A 25,290-nucleotide genomic window follows, 5' to 3' on the forward strand; every position below is an offset into this window, starting at 1 on the left:
TATTTTATTTTATTTTATTTTATTTTATTTTATTTTATTTTATTTTAACTAGGCACATGCTAGATAAGCATTCTATCCATGAGTTACAGCCCCAGCCTAAGACTTCCCATAGTTTCAACTGGAACTATCAAGTACACATCCAAAGTGCACTCTACTGTGTTACTGTATCTTATGACTGTAGTGGTTATGTGAACATAACTATTTCTAGTGAGATCCTTCTAAAAACAGTGGTCAGAAATGCTCTTCAGTTCCTTCTCTAGTCATCTCAGGGGCAACTGCTGCTTGGTTCTCTGATATCAACACACAAGATTAAAGGGATTTGGGAAGTTTAATGTAGAAGTCAAGTTATTTTCAGAAGGCACCAAGTGCTATCTATTCAGCATGACTGGATGGATACTAGAGGGATAACTCCTTTCCTCACAGATGTCTCCACCTATTTAAGGGCAGGTATTCTAAGAGACTAGTGAACTTGATAGTATGAAGCTTCCAAGATGTTTTGGTAAGGAATAGGGTCTGAGAAGTTACAATACCAAGTGTCTATAGAACATGATGACTGACCGGCTCAGAGGAATGCCACTGACTAAACAAGACTTCAGTCCCTTAAGGAAATGTAAGTACTAGGATAGATATAGTAACAAATGGAGCCAGACTTTGGGAGTTAACATTTGGTCTCACTAAGATGAATGTGGCAGAACCTGGCCAAGGGACCACCATGTAATTGACTGGGAGATGGACGTGGACATTATTATTCAGATGACCTATGGTGTCAGCATGTGAAAAGATGACATTATGCTCTCCGTTGTGTTATAAGGATTTCCTCAAAATACTTACCCTTTTGGGGATAAATGTGATATCAACTTTCTTAGTGAAGCCACTGGTAATCAGAGAATTGAGGTAAACCACACTATCCCTGTGTACTTTCTTCTCCTCTGTTATTGCTGGCACAGTGTAAATGGATGACAGTGTTTCCTGGAAAAATATTTTAAAGTATAAATTTCTAAAATCAAGCATTCATTAAGACAGAATATTATAAATACTGTAGCTCTAGGCATGGTGAGATAATTAGTTTGCTTGTTGGGCTTCACTTAATTAGTCCTATCAGAGACAGGTAACCCCCTGATCTAGAGATATTCATAAGACGGACTCCTACTAAAATGGCAATGGTGTGTTTAGGAGGAGCTGCAGTTGGTGGGGACCCCATTGCTACAATTAGTCCACAATCAGAACTCTGTCCCTTCCACCCAGTTCCTCTACAGTTCATTTTCTACTGTCTGCATTCCCCAGCCCCCACTGTGATGGCATTAGGTCTTTTATTTCTTTACTCTCATTGCCTGAACTCTGCCTTACAAGGATCTTCAGTGAACCATGTGCTCCCCAAAGAAGCTTCCTGTTTGGAAATGCACTGAGGACATCCTTACTAATAGCAATTTCTTTTTCATTGTTTTTTTTCCTCTATGTTTGGATCATCTCACCAAATCTGTAAAATTTGGGACCACGTAGATACAAATTCAACATCAGTTCTTTTTTCAATAATCCTAATCATTTGATCGAATCATTTGTATTTCATGTGGATTCTGTTTACAATGAATACTGTATAGAGTCTTCAGTAATAGTAATTTTCTTGTTAGATATGTCTTTATAATTACTGCCAAAGGTTCACACAACACGCTACTTTCTCTTGTTGTGTAAAGCATAACATAATGCCACTGGACCCCAAGAGTTTAAGGATGTCCTGCTACTAATTGGTAGCTTGCACTTGTTTTTACCTCTTCTTTCTTAACGTCTGTGCCTTCTGTCTTCAGTTTAGGAAGCTTTCCTTTCATCTTTTGATTATCTGTTGGTTTAGGAAGGTTATCTAGTTTTTCTTTTATCATATCAATTATTCTATAATCAGCATATGCCTTTGCAATATCCATGGCAGCATGTCCTGTTCCAAACATAAGCATAAATTGAAAGTCACAAAAAACCAGTTTAAGGATAGAGTATGTAGAAAAAAATCAGCATGTTAGCATATGGCAGTGAGAATTCCCAGAACGTGATAGTCTCCAGAGTGGACCTCACCACCAAGACCCAGATTTCAAGAGCCATTTACTAACATGACTTCTTTCTTACATCTTTTGATCATGTATTATCTTAAAATGTGAGTGATAAATATTAAATTGTTTTGAATATCAAATTAGTTGTTGTTGCTCTTCTCATCCCCACCACACATCATGTGTGTGTGTGTGTGTGTTTGTGTGTGTGTGATTGTTTTTTTATCCTTCCTTCTATGTTACAAGGAGGCACCCCCCCCCCCCCAGATAGCTTGAGAAGCTGATGCTCAAAAACACTCTTAGGTATTCTTTTACCTCCAACACCACCAGGCAATCCTAATCACCAATATCATAGAATCAATGATAATACTACCTGTGATTAAGGGACAACTCAAAGAATGCTGTTGTACAGAGTCTAAAGCAGTAATGAGTTCCAACTAAGAAAAAAGATACACCTCCAAATAGTGTGTGTCCTAGACCTATAAAGGCCTCAAAATAGGAATTTGTCATATATTAAAAGAACATCGAGGTTTACAGTCTCTAGATGGCCAGTAATTATGGAATAAGGATTTTAGCAGTGATAATCTGTGACCTGCAAAATGCTCTGTGTTAAGGACTAGCTACATGAAATTACTGCAGAAGAAAAATGTGCAGGAGTACTTGAACAAAGCTGACACCACTAGACAGACTAACTTGGACAAGGGTAAGCAGGAAGCCTGAATCCTATCCAAATATCTGTAGGAATTCTGAGGGTGGGCGCAATAGTGTTCCTCAGAGAGGAGCACACCAATTTGTTACCCAATACCAAAGGGTCAGCCTTGAAAACATATACATATAGGTCATATTAAAGATACTGAGCAGGTTGTATTCACTTGTTTAGGTGTGTGTGTGTGTCTGTGTGTGTAACAACAAAGAAAAAGAGGTTATAAAAGAAAAACAAGGTGAGGTGAGTCCACAGTGTGTTTAGAGGTAGGAAAAGGAAGAGAAAATGATGTAACTATATTATAATATCAAAAACTAAAAGCAAAACTATAGGGAACTTTAAACACTCTAATTTTTCACTTAGTTTTTCCATCAAAAATAAACTTTTAAACACACTGGAAATTATTACAATTAATAATGCGTTCTAAGTTTAGTTTATGTATATAGAAATATACTAACTTTATACTATCTATGCTTAATGATGTAGATTATCAATATATTTCTAGAGTGTTTGGGTTAATATGCATTGTACTAAGGTATCATTTAGTAATCATCAGATTAAAGCATACGGTAAGGATTAGGGTTGTGGAAAGTACTTCAGCAATGTAATAGAGAAACTTTCTGTCATTTGAACCTAGTGAATAAGAAAAAAAAACCCTTTAGCCTTGTATTTCATGGTTCCTTTCATTTTATTACCCAGGAAATTTTTTGCTGTAACTTTACTTTACAAAATATCAGCCCTAAACCTGAGCCTTTAAATCAGTGATTAAAAACTGCTAGGTATCAGAGATACATCCCCACCACGGAATGAAAGCTTGTGTTTCTGTCAGTACCAGGGAAACCATGCCTCTACCAGAACAAAATCAACAGAATTTGCAATTTAAAACCAGTTCCCCTTTCTTGCCCCAACCATCAGCAATATGAATGCGTACCTTTTCTGTTTTCAAGCTGGAATTTGGCACCCATATCAAGTAGGTATTTTACAGTGTCCATTCTACAGCTTTCAATGGCTCTGCTTAATGGCGTGGAGTTGTTGATTGATGTTGCATCTATTGCAGCTCCAGATTTAACAAGAAGCTCAACAATGTCTTGCTGGCCAGCATGGCATGCAAAATGAAGTGGAGTCCACAGAAAATTATCTGTTGCATTAACATTTGCCCTAAACAACACACATACAATAAATTAAGAATCAAAGAGTCAGAGTAAAGAATTCCATGCAATTTTAACCTCATTAAATTATCAATCAGAAGAGCTCTGAGGAGAATGAACTGTGTAAATGTTCTTACACTTTCATATGCTCCCTAATACTTTTGTTTTGCATTATTTAGCAGTCTTAACTTCCTTTGTGTGTATGAATGTGTATGTATATATATGTATGTATACACACACATATACACACACACATACACACACACACATATATATATATAAAACTTTTCAAGCTAAGCAATAAATATGTACAATATATAAACAATATGTAATATATGCACAATATATACTGACTATATGTATATATTGTGCATATAGATGTATATAGTAGGGGCTGCAGTTGGTGGAGACCGCACTGCCACAGTTAGTTCATGAATAGAACTCTGTCCTTCTACCCAGTTCCGGTTCCTAGCTCATTTTCTACTGTCTGCATTCCCCAGCCTCCACTGAGATGGCATTAGGTCTTTTATTTCTTTACTCTCATTGCCTGATCTCTGCCTTACATGGTTCTCCAGTGAACCATGTGCTTCCCTAAAGAAGCTTTCTGCTTGGAAATGCACACACATTACATTATGTAAATATAATATATATTGTTTATATATTGTTGAGCTTGAAAAGCAACTTAGGTGCTGGGAGTTACATTTTTGCAAAGGTTAAAAATTAATAAAATTCTAAATTTATTTTAATGAAGATAAAAGCTGGGCAAAAAGATAAAATGTGAACTATTCTACTTTGTATCTACTTTCACTGCATGTTCTGGAATTTAAATGAATATTCATTATTTTAAAATCTAAACTGTAATGTGTTATATAAAATTTTAGTCCTTATTAGAATTTCACTACTCAAAAGTTATTTTTCAGCATATATATATATATGCATATATATAATGCAAATGAGTATCTTTGCCATAAAATACTGTACCAGCACCAAATGTCTTTCTTCAAGTATTTGCAATAATTATGCTGATAAAAGCATTGCATATTTTAAGTCATTTAATCATCAATGGTTTTGGAGCTGGGTCCTATTAGAGCCTATTGCACACTCGGGGAAACCAAGACATAGAAGTGTTCTAAACTTGCTTCCAGTCACACAACTGTGGCAGAAATAGCAATTAAATCTGGCAGTTGTTTTAGTTTTAAGAAATAAATGAAAAGACCACACTTTAAAGATCTTTGTAGATGAAGATGCTCGCCTCTCTGGAGATGGACTTTAGGAAATGGAAAGGCAAGGACGTTTTCCGCCACTGTGGCAGTCCTTCTGCTTACATTTGCCTCGTCCTCCATAAAGGAAGAGACAACTTAAAACTTGACTGCACACCATCTCACCATCTAGGCATAACCGAAAGGCAAAGCCAAGTTGCCCAATCCCTAGCGCAAGAAGCAAGAGATAGCAACTAGAAGACATCATCATCCTAGATTAAAACTGTTTGTCTTCACTCTGTGATCATCTCGGTGGGTTACTGTCTCTGTGCACCCACCATCCCATGCCCTCCTTTGCCCGAATCCTCTTTTCAGATCCTTGGGGCTATCCACTGCAAAGGGACCAACACCAAACCTGAAACCTGAAACCCCAAACCAAAACCTGAAAGCATACCCCTTATCGATAAGAAACTTGACCACATCAATGCTGCCGTTGGCACACGCTGTCATGAGGGGAGTCTTGTAAGTATTGTCCTTCATATCCACAGGTATTCCTGCTTCGAAGGCCTTTTTCAGAGAGGCCAGGTCTCCTGCTTTGGTGATAAAATTAATATTTGCGAAGACCCTATTCGGATCATCGATGTACCACTCAGAATCGTCCTGGATGGGGTGTTCGGGCGGATGGTCCCGGTTGAACCTGTGGATGTCAGTGACATTCTGGTAGGTCTCAACCATGTAATAGGGCGGGCCCCCATCTGGACGCCGCGGAAAGGCGTTCTCTGGGATGGTGCAGATGGGAAGAGGCAAAACAAACTTGCCTTTCCTTGGCTTTTTGCCCAACCCCTTTTTCTTTTTCTTAGGCCCAAAAGATCCCAAGACATAAGATTTGCTTAAGTATTTGGTTCCCTTAAAGAACTCATTAATGTTGACCCCGCCTCCTCGGCTTTTTTCATGCATTTGAGCAACGGAAAACAACTGCTCTGAGTTGGCATATTCTTGCCTCTCCTCCAGGGTCACCACGAAGTCATCTTTGCTGACGACACCATCGCCCCGGTCCACGAAGTTAAAGGCGTCCCGCAGGGTAGTCTCGTGCTCTATGGACCAGTCGTGCAGTCTGAGGGCCCAGAGTGGGTTAGGATTTTTTACTCCTGGCTTAGCGAGTTTAGCCGCAGTCCGCTCTGCTCGACGTATTTCCTTGCTAGCAGCTTTAAAGCCTCCATCTTTCGCCACAGTCCGAGGTGTTTTATGTTCCAAATTTTTCCATTTCAGGTCGCATCCTAAAAAAGAAGTATCACTGTTAAGATTATGCCAAAATTATCTGCTTGGCCCCACAAAACATCACTCCCAACTATTTTCTTCATTTCGTGTAGTCAGAAGTTCGTTCTTACAAGTATGTATAAAGAACACACTTAGCCAAATGTAATTACCAAAACATTCAGCAACTTATTTTCCTGAGAACTTCATTTGAGTGAATTCTAAGTCACGCCTTTACAATATGTATCTGTTCATAGGTATTCCTGTAGATAGACAACTTAGATAAAACAAAGATGTTTGAAACAAATATCAGGGGGGTATTTGCTGTTGAGATGGTGCTAACAGGGAAAACAGAGGGAGGGTACCCTAGAATTCAGCAAGAAGATTCTGGATCCGAACAGCTTGCACAGGCCTCGATCAGTTCATAGCAGGAAGCTCACTTCTTTTTTAATACACTGCTTTTACATGCAGAAATAATTTGTCATGTTTTCTCCATTAATTGAAGATAGCTTGTTCATTGCTGTTTTGTGTTAAGATCACGGGAAGAACCTTGGCAGGTGAAAAATTAATTTGTCTAATGAAAGCTAAACATTCCAGACTTGTGTTTGTATACAAGATAAATTACAAGATAAATATTAAATTCATTATTTTAACTCTTTACTTAAATATAAAATATTTAAAAGTCTGTGCATTTCTAATTATATCAGGAATGTTTATTGGTATCAAGAAGGCTATACTGTTTCATGAGCTATTAAAACTACATTATATAAATAAATCTATCTATTAGGACATTCTTTCTGGTTTCCAATATAGATGAGGGCTGGGCAGCTGTTTTGCCAGCACAACAAAATAGAAGCCAACAGGCAGCATTGTGGGAATTTGAATCTTTATTTCTTAGAAGAAAAAAAAAATGCCAATGATGCTAGCTTTGTCAGACCTGGGTGTGCAAGGCATGCTCCTTCTATATGTTGGGGAGAAGAGAGACGAGACCTAGAAATATAAGCAAACCTCTTCCCCCCAAAAAAGGAGATAAAAAGAGGAAAAACTACCAGCCCTGGTTTTCAATTTATTCTTTATTGGAATTGTCAGAGATTTATATTTATACTAAGGTTAATAATCTTAATAGCAATAAAAAATACTCAGAAGGATAAGTATGTAACAATGGAACCTTTGAAGGTTTTTCACGGAACAGTTTTAAGAACAGTCATTTACTTGGAAGGAGATGGGGGACCGTCCTGGGGGAATCCATGGCATGGAAATGCCACATGCATGCTGTTGCCTTCCTGGGACTATTGTGTTTTGTCTGGGATTCTAAACTCACAAAATCTCTCAAGGCAGTTCCTTCATGTTCATCCCCTAACAGAAAGCTAAGAGATTTTAAAACCCACTTTAGCTTGCTCTCCTAGTAAGAAAACCTTCTGGTGGTTATAAACTGGTATTCCCTCTGATCTTGTCGGATACTTCCAAATACTCTACAGATTTCAGAGCATGTTCGGACATTTGTTTTAGGAAAACATTTTAGGAACCATCCAGGAAGATGGCTTGTTCCTGTATCACCAGGCCAGGCCTTGTGTGCATAATCCAAGCATTGGCCTTTGCCTCTAAGGGCTACATCCCTGCATTTTATCCTAGGATACGTTATTAGTGGAATTTATGTAGGGTGATATTTGTCCCAGGAAGAAATCATTCAATATATTAAGGATGATGATTGACTCAGTCTTGAAATACTACTAATGTTTAGAAAGCTACATTGTTTAAAAGTGAAATGTCAGAATAAAATGTTGAGAGTGACAGATTTTAAAATAAGACTAATTGGACAGTTTGGTGGACAAAAATGGCATATGACAGTTTGGTTATTTGTTAAAACAGTTTATTACTGGGTAACTCTGAGCTTATAAAAGTAAAACCAGGTCAATTATGCTATTAGTTATATGGGCCATAAACTGTATATATTAATGACTCTAAAGTTTAACTGTGGAGGGCAGAAAAAAAAAACACATTTTTACAATACAGTTGTATGGATTTTTTTCTATTTTTCATAAACTAGAAAAACATAAAAGTCAAGAAGTACTAATGCATCTCTACAGGAATTAGACTTTGGATGTACACTCAATTAGTGGGTAACTGACAAGTGGTGCTTCTATGTGGTTTACGTTAGCTAGTTAATATTTCACCGTAATGAATTTTCAAAGCTATAGTCGGCACTAGATAACTTATGTTCCTTAGCTTTGAGAAGATCTACACATTTCTGTTTACATTTCAAATTTTTCATAAATCTTTTCATTTTATTTTATTTCCCATATAGTATTTCCCTTATAACTACAAATCACTCAGAATTTTTTTTTAAATTTGACATGCATTTTAAAAATAAAATAATTAAAATGTCAGATAAGATAGAATTATTTTTATCATTTAAATGTATTTGTTGCTCTTAATTTTACATTTTGGTACATTTATTTATTTATTTATTTTACACTCCAGATTTTATTCACCACCTTTGTCCATCCTCCGACTGTTCCACATCCCATACTTCCAACCCAGCCCCTGTCTCCACGAGGCTGTCTCCACCCTCACCTCCCACCCCACCTGACCTCTAAATTCCCTGGGGCCTCCAGTCACTTGAGGGTTAGGTTTATCGTCTCTGACTAAACTTAGACCCGGCAGTCCTCTGCTGTATTTGTGTTCAGGGCCTCATATCAGCTGGTGTACGCTGTCTGGTTAGTGGTAGTGTTTGTTTAAGCGATCTCAGGGGTCCAGGTTAATTAAGACTGCTGATCCTCCTACAGGATCACCCTCCTCCTTAGCTTCTTCTAGTTTTTCCCTAATTCAACCTCAGGGGTCAGCAGCTTCTGTCCATTGGTTGTGTGCAAATATCTGCATCTGACTCTTTCAGCTGCTTCTTCAGAAAGGCATTCATGATGGGTCCCCTTTTGAGAGTGCTCAATAGCATGGAATGTACTCACTAATAAATGGATATTAGCCAAAAAAAAGGAAGAAGAAGAACAGTATACCCAAGATACAGTCCACAGAACTCAAAAAGGTCAACAAGCTGAAGGGCCCAAGTGAGGAAACCTCAGTCCCACTGGGGAGGAAGAAGAAAGCAATCACAAGTGGGAAAGGACCGAGGAACATAGGAGGGAAAGTAGATGGGGGTTGGGGAAGAGGGGAAACCTGATCTGGTATTGGGTGAGGGAAAAGGACTGAAGCCCTGTGGGCCAGCAGAAGGAATGGAAACAGGCAACCTAGGGAGGTAGGAGGTTGGGGGGATACTCCAGAATGCACCAGAGACCTGGGAGGTGAGAGACTCTCAGGACTCAAAGGGAGGTACCTTAGATGAAGTGCCCTACAGTAGGGAGAGGGAACTTATAGAGCCTACCTTCAGCAGGAAGTCAAGGCATCAAATGAGGGATGGTGCTGCCATCCTACAGTCAAAGTTCTGACCCATAATTGTTCCTGTGTGAAAAAACTGCAGGGGTGGAAATGGAGAGGAGTCTGAGGAAAAGAAGGTCCAGCGACAGATCCAAAGTGGGATCCAGCTCAAAAGGAGGTCCCAAGGCCTGACACTCTAACTGAGGCTATGGAGCGCTTTCATAAAAGATAAAATTATTTTCAATGTTTATTTTTCTTGAGATAGATAAGGGACTCTTAAAATAAGGAATATTAATCAATTATAATCATTTTAATAGTTAACACATAAAAATCCAATCCCTTTTGATTTAGGTTTTAATTCCTCTTATTACTAGATTCATAATTCAATGGGCAATTTTATGAAAAAAATTCAATTTTCATCCTACATTGGGAGAGGATCAGTGACTAAAAATTAAGTAGATGATAAGTGACAGAACTGAATTTTTTAATCATTTATGACACAGGCAGAGCACAAACACATTAAACAGAAAAGTTCCAGACAATTTTACCTCGCTGAGCTAGATATTTACAGCAATCTGCAAAGCCACCCATAGCAGCAAAATGAAGTGGTGTGTTCCCATCCATTCCAATCAACCCCATGTCTCCATTGTAGGCAAAGAGGAGCTTCAATATCTGCAAAATATACAGAGAAAAATGGGAATGGTCATTTACTGAAAGATTGACAGCTAGACCCATGCTCTCCATTCTGTCTATTGCCACCTGTGTCTGTTGAAAATTCAAACTGAAATGAAGTTTTTAAGTCCAAGTCTTTAGTCTTCTTGGCCACATTTAAAGTACTCAAAGGTCATGTACTGCTGAGGTATAGAAGGTTTTCATCATCACCAAAAGTTCCAACACTCAGCCTTGATACAGATGAAACATCCAGGCATTGTCATTTGGTGGCAGGTAACTTCAGAAAGCATCAGAACATGGCAAACACAGTCAGGGAAGCAAATTCTTTACTCCAGAGTCTACTGTTAGATGTATTGTTATCATACAGGAAAGACACCATGACACAAACAAAGGTAGTGTGTCAAAGCACAGAAAATTGAGTAAAGAATCTTCAAGTCAGATGCGCAATTTGACAACATAAGATAGCACTGATTCTTACACAGTTCCTGCAGTGCTGTGGTATCTGTGAGCTACGTTGCTAGGGTATCAGAATGTTTTAGACTTTAACATTAAGGAGTATAATTAGGTACACAACAGGGAGACAAGAATGTGGTGGCCCTGTCCTCCTCATGGGCAGATCACGGGAGACATGAAGATTTCAGGAGCTATCAGAGGCATTACATAGCATAGTCCTTGGAGGTAAGATTTTTAAGTGTTACAGTCAACTACATAGAAAAATATTACTGGTACTATTCAGTCAAGTTAGCAAATAGATAGAAAAGTTAGTAAATATATAAAACTGGTAAAGAGCCACCATGTGTGCTCAGACTTCAAGTTTTATATTTGGGAAAATCAAGATAAAAACAATACAGGTAACTTAGAAAAAATAGCTGCCTTAGTTTAACATGCATGAGAAGGAAACAAAGAAAGAAAAAGAAGGATTTAACAGTCAAATTTAAAGCAAAGAGCAATTATTACATCAAAAAAGCCTCCTTTGGCAGCAAAATGAGCAGCGTGGTGTCTATCATTGTCAAATGCGTTCACTTCACCTCCTCTTTCCAATATGCCTCGAACTATTTCCAGAACCCCTTCTCTTGATGATTCCATCAAAGCCGTGCGCCCTGTGGACTGGACACAAGACAGATCAAATACTGCTTATACTTTTATGCATAAGCCCCAGTTAATACAAATGTGGGCTGAATTCACTGGATCTTAGCTGTGTGCTACAAAGTTTAATGGTCTGTATTTTTGTTGATTTCTTTTTAAAAAGAGGAAGCACTGAGTCCACATTGTTTGTGACTTACTGAAATGGAATTTTAAAGCCAGAGTCCAGGCTGCTCTGCTTTCCTCTATGGGAATGTCATGCACACAAAGCATATGGCCATGGAGAAAGCAGAGTATAAAACGAAAGGGAGAGGGAGGGAAGGAGCAGTAGTCTAAAGTAGGCAGAATTTGTTTTCAAATGAGAAGAAGATCTATTTCTGAATGTCTCGAAATGATAATTACAAAAATTGAGAACCCCATATTAGCCAGCTGAAAAGAGGAATCAATATATACTGATATACGATATACAGATGAGTGGAAACAGAATTTTCTTTCTATGGCGATATATTTTGTTAGATGGCAGTGGTACCATTTCTACTTGCTGTAGTGATGTTTTGACACTATGGGTAACAAGGACTGATTTCCAAACACAATTAGCAAATAAAGTATAGAATGGAACCAATGAGAAGACAAGGAAAGTGTATCATCTTCAGCACTTTGGATAGAGATAAACAACCTATGAGTAACAGGACAGATTTACCACGTCTCTCCCCTGCCCCTAACATGCATGCCTTTTTCCTTTGTGTTTCATTTTGAGACAGGGTCTCACTTGTGTGGAAGGCCTAGTATGTGTAGTCCAGGCTGGCCTTGAACTCACAAAGATCTTTGCCTGTTTCTGCCTCTCACGTACTGGAATTAAAGGCATGTGCTACTATGCTGAACCCCAATTTTTTCATGAGAAAGTGCAAAACAACAACAACAACAGCAACAAAACAACTACTTGAATGTGTAATATAGTAAGATAAGGAAATATTAATCACAGGGATAGTCATACTGTGTTGATAGCATTAGGATTGGCTCCTTTCTCCAAAAATGTCAGGCACATATCCTTCACATCATGTGCTTCCTCGCAAGCTTTGAGGAACACTGGCTTCCCTTCATAAGTGATATTGTTGACATCTGCACCATGGTCCAAGGCAATCAGTGAACATCGATAGTGTCGCTTAGTGGGCAAGATGCAGTAAAACAAAACACCTGCAGAAAAATAGTTCTGCCATGAGAATTCCTTGCCCAGTGACAAATGGCCAGCACTGAAAACATACATACAAGTAACATTATATGGACTCAAGAGGTTATATTTAGGAATATATAGATATATACAAATACATATATGCATATATTAATAACTAATGAAAAAGAGGTCATGAATTTGTAGGAAAGTGGGGAATAGTATATAGGAGGGTTTGAGGGAAGAAATCTACATTGTAATTAAATTACATTAGATTAAAATCTCAAAATGAAAAAAAATCTACATATATTTGAATCTGGCAAGAAAAAAAAAAGACTTATCTTTGATAAGAGTTAGAAACCTTGGAACCCAACAAGACAAAATTCACCTAAAGTCCTAAATCTAACTCAACCGTGCTCTAAAAGGCAAAGAATGCTTCTTTCTAAACAAGATTTTACACTTTACCATAAATGATTATAATAATGTTTGCATGTGTAAAGTTGAGAGCTGATCTCACTTGAAAGAATCTACGAAGCCAGACAAAGGTCATACCTGTAATCTCATTATCTGAGATCTGGAAGCTTTTTCTAAGATGGTTCAAGACTAAACTGAGCTGAGACTTGGTCTCAAAAATTAAAAAAAAAAAGGGAAGCAGTAGAAGCAAAAGCAAAGCAGGAGGAGGAGGTGGAGAAGGAGGAGGAAACAAAGGAAGGGTGGAAAGAAGGAAAGAAAGAAAGGAAGGAAGGAAGGCAGGAAGGAAGAATGGAAGGAAGGAAGAAACAAAGCATCAAATACAGGTTAGTCTAGTTGCTTTTATGAGTGGGCTTTCAAAACTTGTTTCCCTATGGTATTCCTAAACTGTTTTGATTATGAGGAGGCCATATATTTAGGTGCTGCAACTGGAACTGAATCTTTTACTTAAGAACTTAATTTACTTCAAAAGCTGGGAGGCAAAAAAAAATTCACTTCTTGCTTTCTGTCTACAAAATGAGCACACTCTTCTCAGAATGAGACAGAGTGCGGGAGTTTTACCTTTTCCTTCATTATCAACTATTGTCATATCAGCTTTGGCTTTGGCTAAAATTTCCATTGACAACTCATGGCCCAGTTCTGCAGCTCTCATGGCCGGAGTACAGCCCATGCGGTCTTGCACATCAGGATGAGCACCCAGTCCAAGGAGAAAGCTAACCATGTCAGTGTCATTGGAAACCGAGGCTAAGTGGAGAGCACTCAGTCCATCCATGGGTTCCGTGAAGTTGATTAGCTCAGGGTATCCAAGTCTGGTGAGCTTCTCTATCTGCTTCTTGTCTTTGTTGCGAACACACTGAAGAACTCTGTAGATCTGTAAGTTCTCAAGTCTCTTGTCTGCTAAAGCCATATTTGACGCTAACTTCCTTGAAATGCTTTCTGGACTAAGACAAAAACTACAGAGGAAAAAGGGAAAACATGAAAAGGTTGTTACTGTTATTTTTATCAAGTTACAATATTTTAAAGCTCAAAATGAGGTTTTTAAATATATATATTATAATTTAGTGCAACTGATTCCACAAAAGTATTATATACAACTTAAAAACATTCTGTTGATGTAACATTTAAGATATTTAAATTTTCCCAGAGAAACAGCTCCTAGGTTATTTGGCTGTTCCCGTATTGTCACACTTAACATCTCTGAGTTGCATTTACAAATAAATTGCCAACATAAGGATATGGGTTCCCATTTGTGGCTGATACCAGTATTTCCCCTATATTGAAGCATATAGATCATTAAGCCATGTTCATTAAGAACATGAAAAACTGGGCTGTGTGAGGCACCAATGGTGGGAGGCTGCAGAAGGCATGAGTACTCACAGATAAGCACCAGAGAAACCAGCAATCTTAATCACACAACGTTGTCTCCAACGAGGAAATAAATGCCCACTTTCCATCCAGGAGGTTGGAAGTGAGTGTTGTTCATTATCTGGTGATTTTTGCTATCTGTAGAGCCAGATCTCACCCAAATCCCCAGAATTTCTATCCCAGTCTCTTCTCTCCCAAGAGCTTAACTTTAGCTCTGTTTCTCAGTCAACAGAACCCATCCTTAGGGGAGACATCACAAATAATTTATAGCCTGCTGACCTTCATGTTATCTCAGTCCTAGCTACCTTAGCAGATCCTAGGCCCTTAAACTATAGAGCCCATCTTTATGGTAGAGGTCACATGTACTTTGCAAAAGAGTTTTGATAGTCACACCTTAAACTGTATTGTGCACACGGGATTGGGATAACTGTTATTACCAGGAAATTTTTGTTTCCAAAATTGTGCTGGATTTAAATATGTCTAAAATAAACTGGCCTAGCGTCAGACTCTGTAAGTTTTGATTCAGCACCAGCTCAGTCATGGTGACTTGAGTTCCATTTTACCTCACCCAGATCATTTTGCTACCATTGTGACTCTTGCAAGGATCCCTGCAGGAGGACGACTCTTACATCATCTTAAGTCAGGTTAGGGCAGCTACATTGAGGAGACACAACTAAAATTTTCTTAAATAGTGTCAATGCTAAATTGGGAACACTCATATATAACTCACTTATAAATTTATAGAAAGATAATCATTTGGATAAATAGTAGGCCTTGCTTATAGATATGCTCCAGCTTGCTTGTATTTTTTTTCCTGGACAAAAGAAAAACCTCTCATCAGCATATGTGGAATCAACTCTAAGTAGTTTGAATGGGGCTTTCTTTCTGCCCCTAGAACAGGATTTAGTCTGTAAACAAGACAAGGCCCACTACAGTGAGCCATCTGTCTTCAGGTGCATTGAATTGCTCAACTGTATACCCTTAGGATGGGCTGGCCAGTCAGCATCCTGGAGGCTCTATCAGAACTATGTGGAAAGGCTGTCATTGCTTTTAGCTACCAAGCAGTGAACCATGTTTCTGGGGCTATTGAAGAAAGCATACATTCAAGAGATGATGAAAATTGGTGGCATGAGCTGTATGTATCATGTGTATTAGGAGAATAGGACCATATTGAAGGTTGCAGGAGAAAATATCTATCCTCCTCTCGTATGTCTTAACCTGGCACCAGGCAGTTAGCCATGTCTTACTGCTTGCCCAACAGCCCCTATATTCCATTCTCCAGTTAGCATCTGCAACGGAGATATTCTATTTTAATACAAAAATCAGCAGGTATGAACATTCTTTCCCCTACCACAAACTAGTGCCTTCACCTACAATATTCTAGGCCAGTGACATGGACCATTGATCCCTTGTTCCTTCTTCATGTCACCATAGGCAAGCGGAATGTGTCTGCCTATTTTTTCTGACACCACTGCTGACTCCTCTACTGTATTGTTGGCTGGCTACTTTTTATGTTTGACATCTCTTAGAATGTCTCGAAAGGTCACAGGACCCTTTTTATCCTTGGGAACTCTGTGACTAGTGCCATCCCCTGACCTTTATTCTGAGTTTAAGCTTCTGATTCTTCACTCTCAGGTTTTCACAGCACTCATGAGCTCTCCCCAGAGTGAAAATAAAAACTATTACCCGCCTTTGGGCTGGGGCAGAGATAGAGTAGGTCTGCTCCTGTGGAGATACTGAATCCTGAGCCATCCTAGAGGAACCACTGCACTCAGAACAGCAGACACCAAGGTGGTTTGCACTTGGGAGACATCGTATCTTGAGCCATCCTAGAGGAACCACTGCACCCAGAGCAGAAGGATTTCCAGATCCAAGAGGTGGCCTGAGTCCCAGGAGTTCTTCCACCCAGGAGATTAGGATCATAAGACCACAGAGACATCTGGACTCTGAGGAGCTCTGCAACAAGCAAGATAACTGGAAATACAGACTCCAGTCTTACACAGTGAGGGCAGGTAACACTAGAGTTAACCAGATGGTGAAAGGCAAGCGCAAGAACATAAGCAACAGAAACAAGTTTCTTGGCATCATCAGTACCCAGTTCTCCCACTATAGCAAGCCCTGGACACCCCATTACACTGGAAAAACAGGATTCAGAATTAAAATCACTTCTCATGATGATGATAGAGGATTTTAAGAAGGACATAAGTAACTCCCTTAAAGAAATACAGGAGAGTACAAGTAAACAGGTAGAAGCCCTTAAAGAGGAATCACAGAAATCCCTTAAAGAAATGCAAGAAAACACAAAGAAGGAATTAAACAAAAACATTCAGGATCTGAAAATGGAAATAGAAACAATAAAGAAATCTCAAAGGGAGACAACCATGGAGATACAAAACCTAAGAAAGAGATCAGGAGTCATAGACACAAGCATCACCAACCGAATACAAGAGATAGAAGACAGAACCTCAAATGCAGAAGATATGGTGGGAAATATTGACACAGTTGTCAAAGAAAATGCAAAATGCAAAATCTCCTAACCCAAATCATCCAGGAAATCCAGGACACAATGAGAAGACCAAACCTAAGGATAATAGGTATAAATGAGAATGAAGATTCCTAACTTAAAGGGCCAGTAAATATCTACAACAAAATTCTTGTGGAAAACTTCCCTAACCTAAAGAACAAGATGCTCATAAACATACAAGAAGCCTACAGAACACCAAAAAGACAGAAAAGAAATACCTCCCGTCACATAATAATCAAAACATCAGATGCACAAAACAAAGAAAAAATACTAAAAGCAGTAAGGGAAAAAGGTCAAGTAACATATAAAGGCAGACCTATAAGAATTACACCAGACTTCTCACCAGAGACTATAAAAGCAGGAACAGCCTGGACTGATATCATACAGATCCTAAGAAAACACAAATGCCAGCCCAGACTACTATACCCAGAAAAACTCTCAATCACTATAGATGGTGAAACCAAGATATTTCATGACAAAACCAAATTTCCACAATATCTTCCCACAAACCCAGCACTTCAAAGGATAATTGATGGAAAATGCCAACACAAGGAGGTAAACTACAACCTAGAAAAAGCAAGGAAGTAATTTTCCAACAACCCCAAAAGAAGATAGCTATACAAACATAATTCTACCTCTAATAACAAAAATAACAGGAAGCCACAATCATTTTTCCTTAATATCTCTTAACATCAATGGACTCAATTCCCCAATAAAAAGGCACAGACTATCGGACTGGATACACAAACAGGATCCAGAATTTTGCTGCATACAGGAAACGCACCTCAGTGACAAAGACAGACACTACCTCAGAATAAAAGGGTGGAAAACAATTTTCCAAGCCAATGGTCCCAAGAAACAAGCTGGAGTAGCCATTATAATATCAAACAAAATCGACTTTCATCCAAAATTAATCAAAAAAGATAAGGAAGGACACTTCATACTCATCAAAGGAAAAAATCTACCAAGGTGAACTCTCAATTCTGAATATCTATGCTCCAAATACAAGGGCACCTACATACATAAAAGAAACTTTACTAAAGCTCAAAACACACATTACACCTCACACAAGAATAGTGGGGGATTTCAACAACCCACTCTCAGCAATGGACAGATCATGGAAACAGAAACTAAACTGAGACACTTTGACATTAACAGAAGTTATGAACCAAATGGACTTAACAGACATCTATAGAACATTTCATCCTAAAACAAAAGAATATACCTTTTAATCAGCACCTCATGGTACCTTCTCCAAAATACACCATATAATTGGTCACAAAACAGGCCTCTACAGATACAAAAAGATTGAAATAATCCCTTGCATCTTATCAGATCACCACGGACTAAGACTGGTCTTTAATAATGACAAAACCAACAGAAAACCCACATGCACATGGAAACTGAACAACTCTATATCTACTCAATGATGACTTGATCAAGGAAGAAATAAAGAAAGAAATTAAAGACTTTTTAGAATTCAATAAAAATGAAGACACATCATACCAAAACTTGTGGGACTCCATGATGGCTGTGCTAAGAGGAAAACTCATAGCTCTAAGTGTCTACAAAAAGAAACTGGAGAGAGCACACACTAACAACTTGACTGCACAACTAAAAGCTCTAGAACAAAAAGAAGCAAATACACCCAAGAGGAGTAGAAGGCAGGAAATAATCAAACTCAGGGCTGAAATCAACCAAATAGAAACAGAAAGAACAATACAAAATATCAACAAAACCAGGAGCTGGTTCTTTGAGAAAATCAACAAGATAGATAAACCCTTAGCCAGATTAATCAGAGGGCACAGAGACAGTATCCAAATAAATAAAATCAGAACTGAAAAGGGAGACATAACAACAGAAACTGAAGAAATTCAAAAAATCATCAGATCCTACTACAAAGGCCTATACTCAACAAAACTGGAAAACCTGGATGAAATGGACAATTTCCTAGACAGATACCAGGTACCAAAGTTAAGTCATGAGCAGATAAACCATCTAAACAGTCTCATAACCCCTAAGGAAATAGCAGCAGTCATTAAAAGTCTCCCCACTAAAAAAAGCCGAGGTCCAGATGGTTTTAGTGCTGAATTCTATCAGACCTTCAAGGAAGACCTAATACCAATTCTCTTCAAACTATTCCACAAAATAGAAACAGAAGGAACACTACCCAATTCGTTCTATGAAGCTACAATTACACTCATACCCAAACCCCACAAAGACCCGACAAAGAAAGAGAACTTCAGACCAATCTCCGTTATGAACATTGATGCAAATTACTCAATAAAATTCTAGCAAACCGAATCCAAGAGCACATCAAAACAATCATCCATCATGATCAAGTAGGTTTTATACCAGGAATGCAGGGATGGTTAAATATTCGGAAATCCATCAATGTAATCCATTTTATAAACAAACTCAAAGAAAAAAAAAACACATGATCATCTCACTAGATGCTGAGAAAACATTTGACAAAATTCAACAACCCTTCATGATAAAAGTCTTGGAAAGATCAGGAATTCAAGGCCCCTACCTAAACATAGTAAAAGCAATTTACAGCAAACCAGTAGCCAACATCAAACAAAATGGAGAGAAACTTGAAGCAATCCTACTAAGATCAGGGACTAGACAAGGCTGCCCACTCTTCCCCTACCTATTCAATATAGTACTGGAAGTCCTAGCCAGAGCAATTAGACAACAAAAAGAAGTCAAAGGGATACAAATAGGAAAGGTAGAAGTGAAAATATCACTATTTGCAAATGATATGATAGTATATTTAAGTGATCCCAAAACTTCCACCAGAGAACTCCTAAACCTGATAAACAACTTCAGCAAAGTGGCTGGTTATAAAATCAACTCAAACAAATCATTAGCCTTCCTCTACATGAAAGATAAACAGACTGAAAAAGAAATTAGAGAAATGACACCCTTCACAATAGTCGCAAATAATATAAAATACCTTGGTGTGAATCTAACCAAGCAAGTGAAAGACCTGTATGACAAGAACTTCAAGTCCCTGAAGAAAGAAATAGAAGATTTCAGAAGATGGAAAGATCTCCCATGCTCATGGATTGGCAGGATTAATATAATAAAAATGGCCAACTTGCCAAAAGCAATCTACAGATTCAATGCAATTCCTATTAAAATCCAAACACAATTCTTCACAGAGTTAGAAAAGGAAATTCTCAAATTCATTTAGAATAACAAAAAACCCAGGATAGCGAAAACTATTCTCAACCATAAAAGAATTTCTGGAGGAATCACCATTCCTGACCTCAAGCTGTACTACAGAGCAATAGTGATAAAAACTACCTGGTATTGGTACAGAGACAGGCAGGAAGATCAATGGAATAGAATTGAAGACCCAGAAATCAACCCACACGCCTATGGTCACTTGATCTTTGACAAAGGAGCTAAAACTGTCCAGTGGAAAAAGGACAGCATTTTCAACAAATGGTGCTGGTTCAACTGGAGGACAACATGTAGAAGAATGAAAATTGATCCATTCTTATCTCCTTGTACAAAGCTCAAGTCTAAGTGGATAAAGGACCTCCACATAAAACCAGATACACTGAAACTAATAGAAGAGAAGGTGGGGAAGAGCCTTGAATACTTGGGCACAGGGGAAAAGTTCCTGAACAGAACACCAATGGCGTGTGCTCTAAGATCAAGAATTGACAAATGGGACTTCATAAAATTGCAAAGTTTTTGTAAGGCAAAGGACACTGTCAATAGGACAAAATGACAACCAACAAATTGGGAAAAGATCTTTACCAATCCTACATCTGATAGAGGGCTAATATCCAATATATACAAAGAACTCAAGAAATTAGACTCCAGACAACCAAATAACTCTATTAAAAAATGGGGTATAGAGCTTAACAAAGAATTTTCAACGGAACAAACTCAAATGGCCGAGAAGCACCTAAAAAAAATGTTCAGTGTCCTTAGTCTTCAGGGAAATGCAAATCAAAACAACCCTGAGATTCCATCTCACACCAGTCAGAATGGCTAAGATTAAAAACTCAGGTGATAGTAGATCCTGGCGAGGGTATGGAGAAAGAGGAACACTCCTCCATTGTTGGTGGGACTGCAAGATGGTGCAACCACTTTGGAAATCAGTCTGGCAGTTCCTCAAAAAGTTGGACATAGCATTACCTGAGGATCCAGCTATACCACTCCTAGGCATATACCCAGAAGATGCTCAAACATATAACAAGGACATATGCTCAACTATGTTCATAGCAGCCTTATTTGTAATAGCCAGGAGCTGGAAAGAACCCAGATGTACTTCAACTGAGGAATGGATTCAAAAAATGTGGTACATTTACACAATGGAGTATTACTCAGCTATTAAAAACAATGAATTCGAGAATTTCCTAGGTAAATGGATGGAACTAGAAATTATCATCCTGAGTGAGGTAAGCCAATCACAAAAGAACACACATGGTATTCACTCACTGATTATTGGATATTAGTCCAGAACCTTGAAATGCCCAAGATTCAACTCACAGGCCACATGAAGCTCATGAAGAAGGAAGACCAAGTGGGGATGATTCAGTCCTTATTAGAAGGAGCAACAAAATACTCAAGGGAGCAAATATGGAGACAATGTGAGGGACAGAAACTGAAGAAGGGGCTGTCTGAGTATCCATCCCATGTGCAGTCACCAAAGGTAGATGCTGATGTGGAAGTCAGGAAGTGCATGCTGATAAGAGCCTGATATGGATGTCTCCTCAGAGGTCTGCAAGAGTCTGACCTATTCAGAGGCAGATGCTCACAACTAGCCATTGAACTTATAATGGGGTTCTCAATGGAGGTGTTAGAGTGAAGACCATTGGAGCTGAAAGGGTTTGTGGCCCCATGAGGAGAGCAACAATACCAACCAACCACAGCTCCCAGGGTCTAAACCACTATCCTGGGAGCAGTTAGGGAGGGATCCATAGCTTCAGCTGTATACATAAGAGTGGAGGGCCCTGCTGGGCGTAGGTGGAAGATGAGATCCTTGGCCTCATGAAGGCTGGACGCCCCAGGGGGTGGAAATTGGAGGGTGGGGAGGTGGGAATTCGGGGGTAGGTAGGGGTACATCTGCAGAGAAACAGGAGGAGGGGTGAGGTGATAGGGGTTTCCTGGGTGGGTGGTGGATGGGGTAAGGGGACAACATATGAAATGTAAATAAAACATCCAATAAAAAAATAAAATAAAAAAATAAAAAAATTAAAAATTAAAAAAAACTATTATCCATCTATATCTAACAGGCTTCACTAACATGGACAACTGATAGGTGCTAAGAGAGAAGGAACATTTTTCTTTCACTTTGTGACCACTGATGGGTATGTCCATGCTTCAGCAGATGGTCCTATTCTCATGCATATGCTAGAAGCACTTATTGGACAAGGTAGAACACTGAAAAGAAAATAAATAAAAAAGATGACATAAAGAGGGACATGTTAGGTGATATCCAAAGGTAAGTGAAGGAGAAATAGAGCGTGCATACAGACAAAATATATTCTGCAAACATACAAAATTTCCTAAGGAATAAATTAATTTTTAAAAGTAACATGACCATTGCAGAATCTATATTACTCTAATCCTCTCCATTTCTTCCAATTTCTGATCGTGGTAGCAGCAGCCATCCACTTACCCAAGTTAAACCTAACCTGAGTTACATTTCATTCTTTTGTTTTTCTACACAGAAACCCCAACTCAAGATACATCAGCTAATCCTGTGATCTAGGTATCTTGACATCACTGTGCACTACAGTCTTCAGAGAATTCCTGCAAGGCTTCTAGCTTGTCCATCACTACTTCATCAATAGCCCTATCTATTCCAGTATTTAGACAACAGGAAAGACATCTTTTCAAAATGTAGGTCAGATAGAATCACACGTGCTTTTGACCTCTAAAGTTTTAGGGTGATTAAAAAAATAAATGTAAAGTGTCACCCAGAAGCTACCAATAAGGCTGTACTTGTTTGATTTCATATGTACCCATATCTTTGTCTACTAATTAAGCTCATGTTTTTATCCAATTCAAAGTAAAGCATAGACATATTCTAGTATACCCATCCTGAACTTGAATCTATTATGTATTTACAGTCCTTTTCATATTTCGTCTATATAATGAAGCGAGCACATATAAAAAGTACTGCCTAGTCTATACAGCAAGTTCCAGGACAGCCAGTGCTGTACAGAGAAACTCTGTTTCAGAATGGGGGGTGGGGGTAAATAGGTATTTATTTTGTGCTTTGTGTATCTTTCCAATTAGAATACAGTCATCATATAAGATTTATAATACTGCTATTTATTTACCCCCTAGGACATGAAATATATATGAGGCATTTAATGAGTACTTTCCTCAATACTTAAAGTTAAAAGAATTGAAGAGGAAGCACGAAAGAAAACTCCCAGGTGTTTGGTTTGAACCATTGGATACCTGTATCTGAAATGGGCTGCTCATGGTAGGCTCCACATTGTTCAGGCAGAGTAGACAGCCCTTTGGCATGCTGAGAGGATAGACAAGCTGATATCCAAGTTTTGAGATGTCAGGAGAGATGTCTGATCCAGGTCTGTGGTGGGCTATGAGGTCTTAAGCAGTTACGGGGCAGCTGAAACCGAGTCAAGAAGAGCAACCATTGATATGGAATCCATAGTGTCAAGCCTTCCCTCTGTCCTGTCTTCTGGCCTTTTCGTCCTCTCTTTGTATAAACAGGCTCTAAGTCAAGTCTGGGTCTGCCTAAGTGTCACCCAGCTGCCTTTGCAGCATGGTTTGGTGTCATTCAGATGCATTCACAGTTCATTTGTGATGCAGTGTCATGCTACATATATATACACACATGTATGGAATAGGGCAAGACGCCTCTAAACACATGAACCAAAAAGATTTTATTTGTGAGGACAAGGACTTCATAGTCAGACACTTCGACATTGATTCTATTCATTTAAACAAAAGCACATCCTCAAAAACCAAAACTAAACAAAAAACAAACAACAACAAAAAAACGTGGCATCATGACTTAATCAAGTTCTAACGATGGTGCAGCAGTCCCCAGTCTGTTTAGTCTGAGTTGGAAGACAGCGGGATAGAATTATAATATCTTGTCTTGGGGGTTTTATTTGGAATCTGCATATTCTTCAATTATATCCCATCCCATTCTTTCTTTCTCTTGTGTGCTGCGGGTGACTTTCCAGGCACACTTTTATGTCTTTAAATTCTCCACAAAGTCCACAAGATAGGGGTGGTCCATTCGAGAAATAGATGAAGCTATCCTTGACAGAGGAGTGTAGCAGAGGGGAATCTACTGTGATCGCTCCTCCTCAGCAGCATTTTCACCCACTGGCTGCATAGTTGGGCAGGCTGTGACTTTATCTCTGAACTGGGGCTACACAAGTTCTCCACCTTGTGGGGCTGGATCAAAAGAAACAAGAGAATTCTTGCAAACTACTTAAGACAAGTCCTTCAGGACAGGCTGGCTACAATCATCACCTCTGTGTTTCTTTCAGCCCACCCAAAGGCAACACTTAACTTTTGTGGGCTTTTCTACTGGGCCTTCAGTTTTTGTTTTCCAGAAAAATTTAGAGATGAGAAGGGCAAGTAGAGATGTCACTTCACAGAAAAGGGTAGCACACTAATTTTACCTTTTAATCCTAGAGGGGATCAGGAGCCAGATCTCTCCGAGCACTTGCGACCCTGGTCTTGTGAGGGTCTCCGGGCTTCTGATCTCTGTCGCCTGGGACTGGCCCTAGCCAAGGCCTTAGGCTCCAGTGAATCACCCTTCTGGCAGAGCAGGCCAGTCTGCGCGCGCCGGCAGCAGCGAAGGGTGTGTGTGTGTCTGCCAGCGTGCAGCAGGGTGACCATAGGGTGTGAAGTGCGGCCCGCCAGGCTGGGCCCACTGTGAGCTTCACCCACGCACAGCCTGCTGCCAGGGCAACCGCGCAGGTGCTCGTCTGGGCGGAGCTTGAGTAGGCCCCGCCCACCGCGGGGGCGCAGCAGAGGTTTAGCTCCAACCAGGATGCACCTAAACAGAGAGCAGGGAGTGGCACAGCAGGACTCCGACCTTTCCATTCTGTTCGCCACCTTCTGCCCTCAATCAAAACATAAATAGAAAAAGGTAAAGCTGGATATGGTAAATAGTAATAATCAAATACACAATAGTTTACTGAGAAAAATTAAGTGAAAGTGAAAAATGCAGTTAAATTGTACGAACAAAAATAATTTTTTGAGTAATCATTTCTAAAATTATTTATTAAATGAGTGAAAGTAAATATGGAAATAATCTTATTTAAGAGCCATCCCCTCTAT

At 39.0% G+C, this 25,290-nt stretch overlaps 1 protein-coding gene across 1 annotated transcript in view; it reads right to left on the reverse strand.

Moving 5' to 3' along the window:
* Positions 1-24,777, reverse strand: part of Ankef1 (ankyrin repeat and EF-hand domain containing 1) — a 25,088-nt gene extending 311 nt beyond the window's left edge. Inside the window, exons 1-10 of the mRNA XM_028757026.1 lie at positions 24,627-24,777; positions 23,425-23,596; positions 13,662-14,053; positions 12,456-12,655; positions 11,336-11,485; positions 10,255-10,378; positions 5,538-6,360; positions 3,668-3,894; positions 1,767-1,927; positions 832-969 (exon numbers count right to left, since the gene is read on the reverse strand). Of these exons, the coding sequence (XP_028612859.1) occupies positions 832-969; positions 1,767-1,927; positions 3,668-3,894; positions 5,538-6,360; positions 10,255-10,378; positions 11,336-11,485; positions 12,456-12,655; positions 13,662-14,007 (2,169 nt within the window). The 5' untranslated portion in view covers positions 14,008-14,053; positions 23,425-23,596; positions 24,627-24,777. The remainder of the gene's footprint in view (positions 1-831; positions 970-1,766; positions 1,928-3,667; positions 3,895-5,537; positions 6,361-10,254; positions 10,379-11,335; positions 11,486-12,455; positions 12,656-13,661; positions 14,054-23,424; positions 23,597-24,626) is intronic.
* Positions 24,778-25,290: the final 513 nt, after the last annotated feature.

The sequence above is a fragment of the Grammomys surdaster genome, unplaced genomic scaffold (assembly GCF_004785775.1).
Source record: "Grammomys surdaster isolate TR1022 unplaced genomic scaffold, NIH_TR_1.0 129, whole genome shotgun sequence".
In the NCBI taxonomy this organism is placed as follows: domain Eukaryota; kingdom Metazoa; phylum Chordata; class Mammalia; order Rodentia; family Muridae; genus Grammomys; species Grammomys surdaster.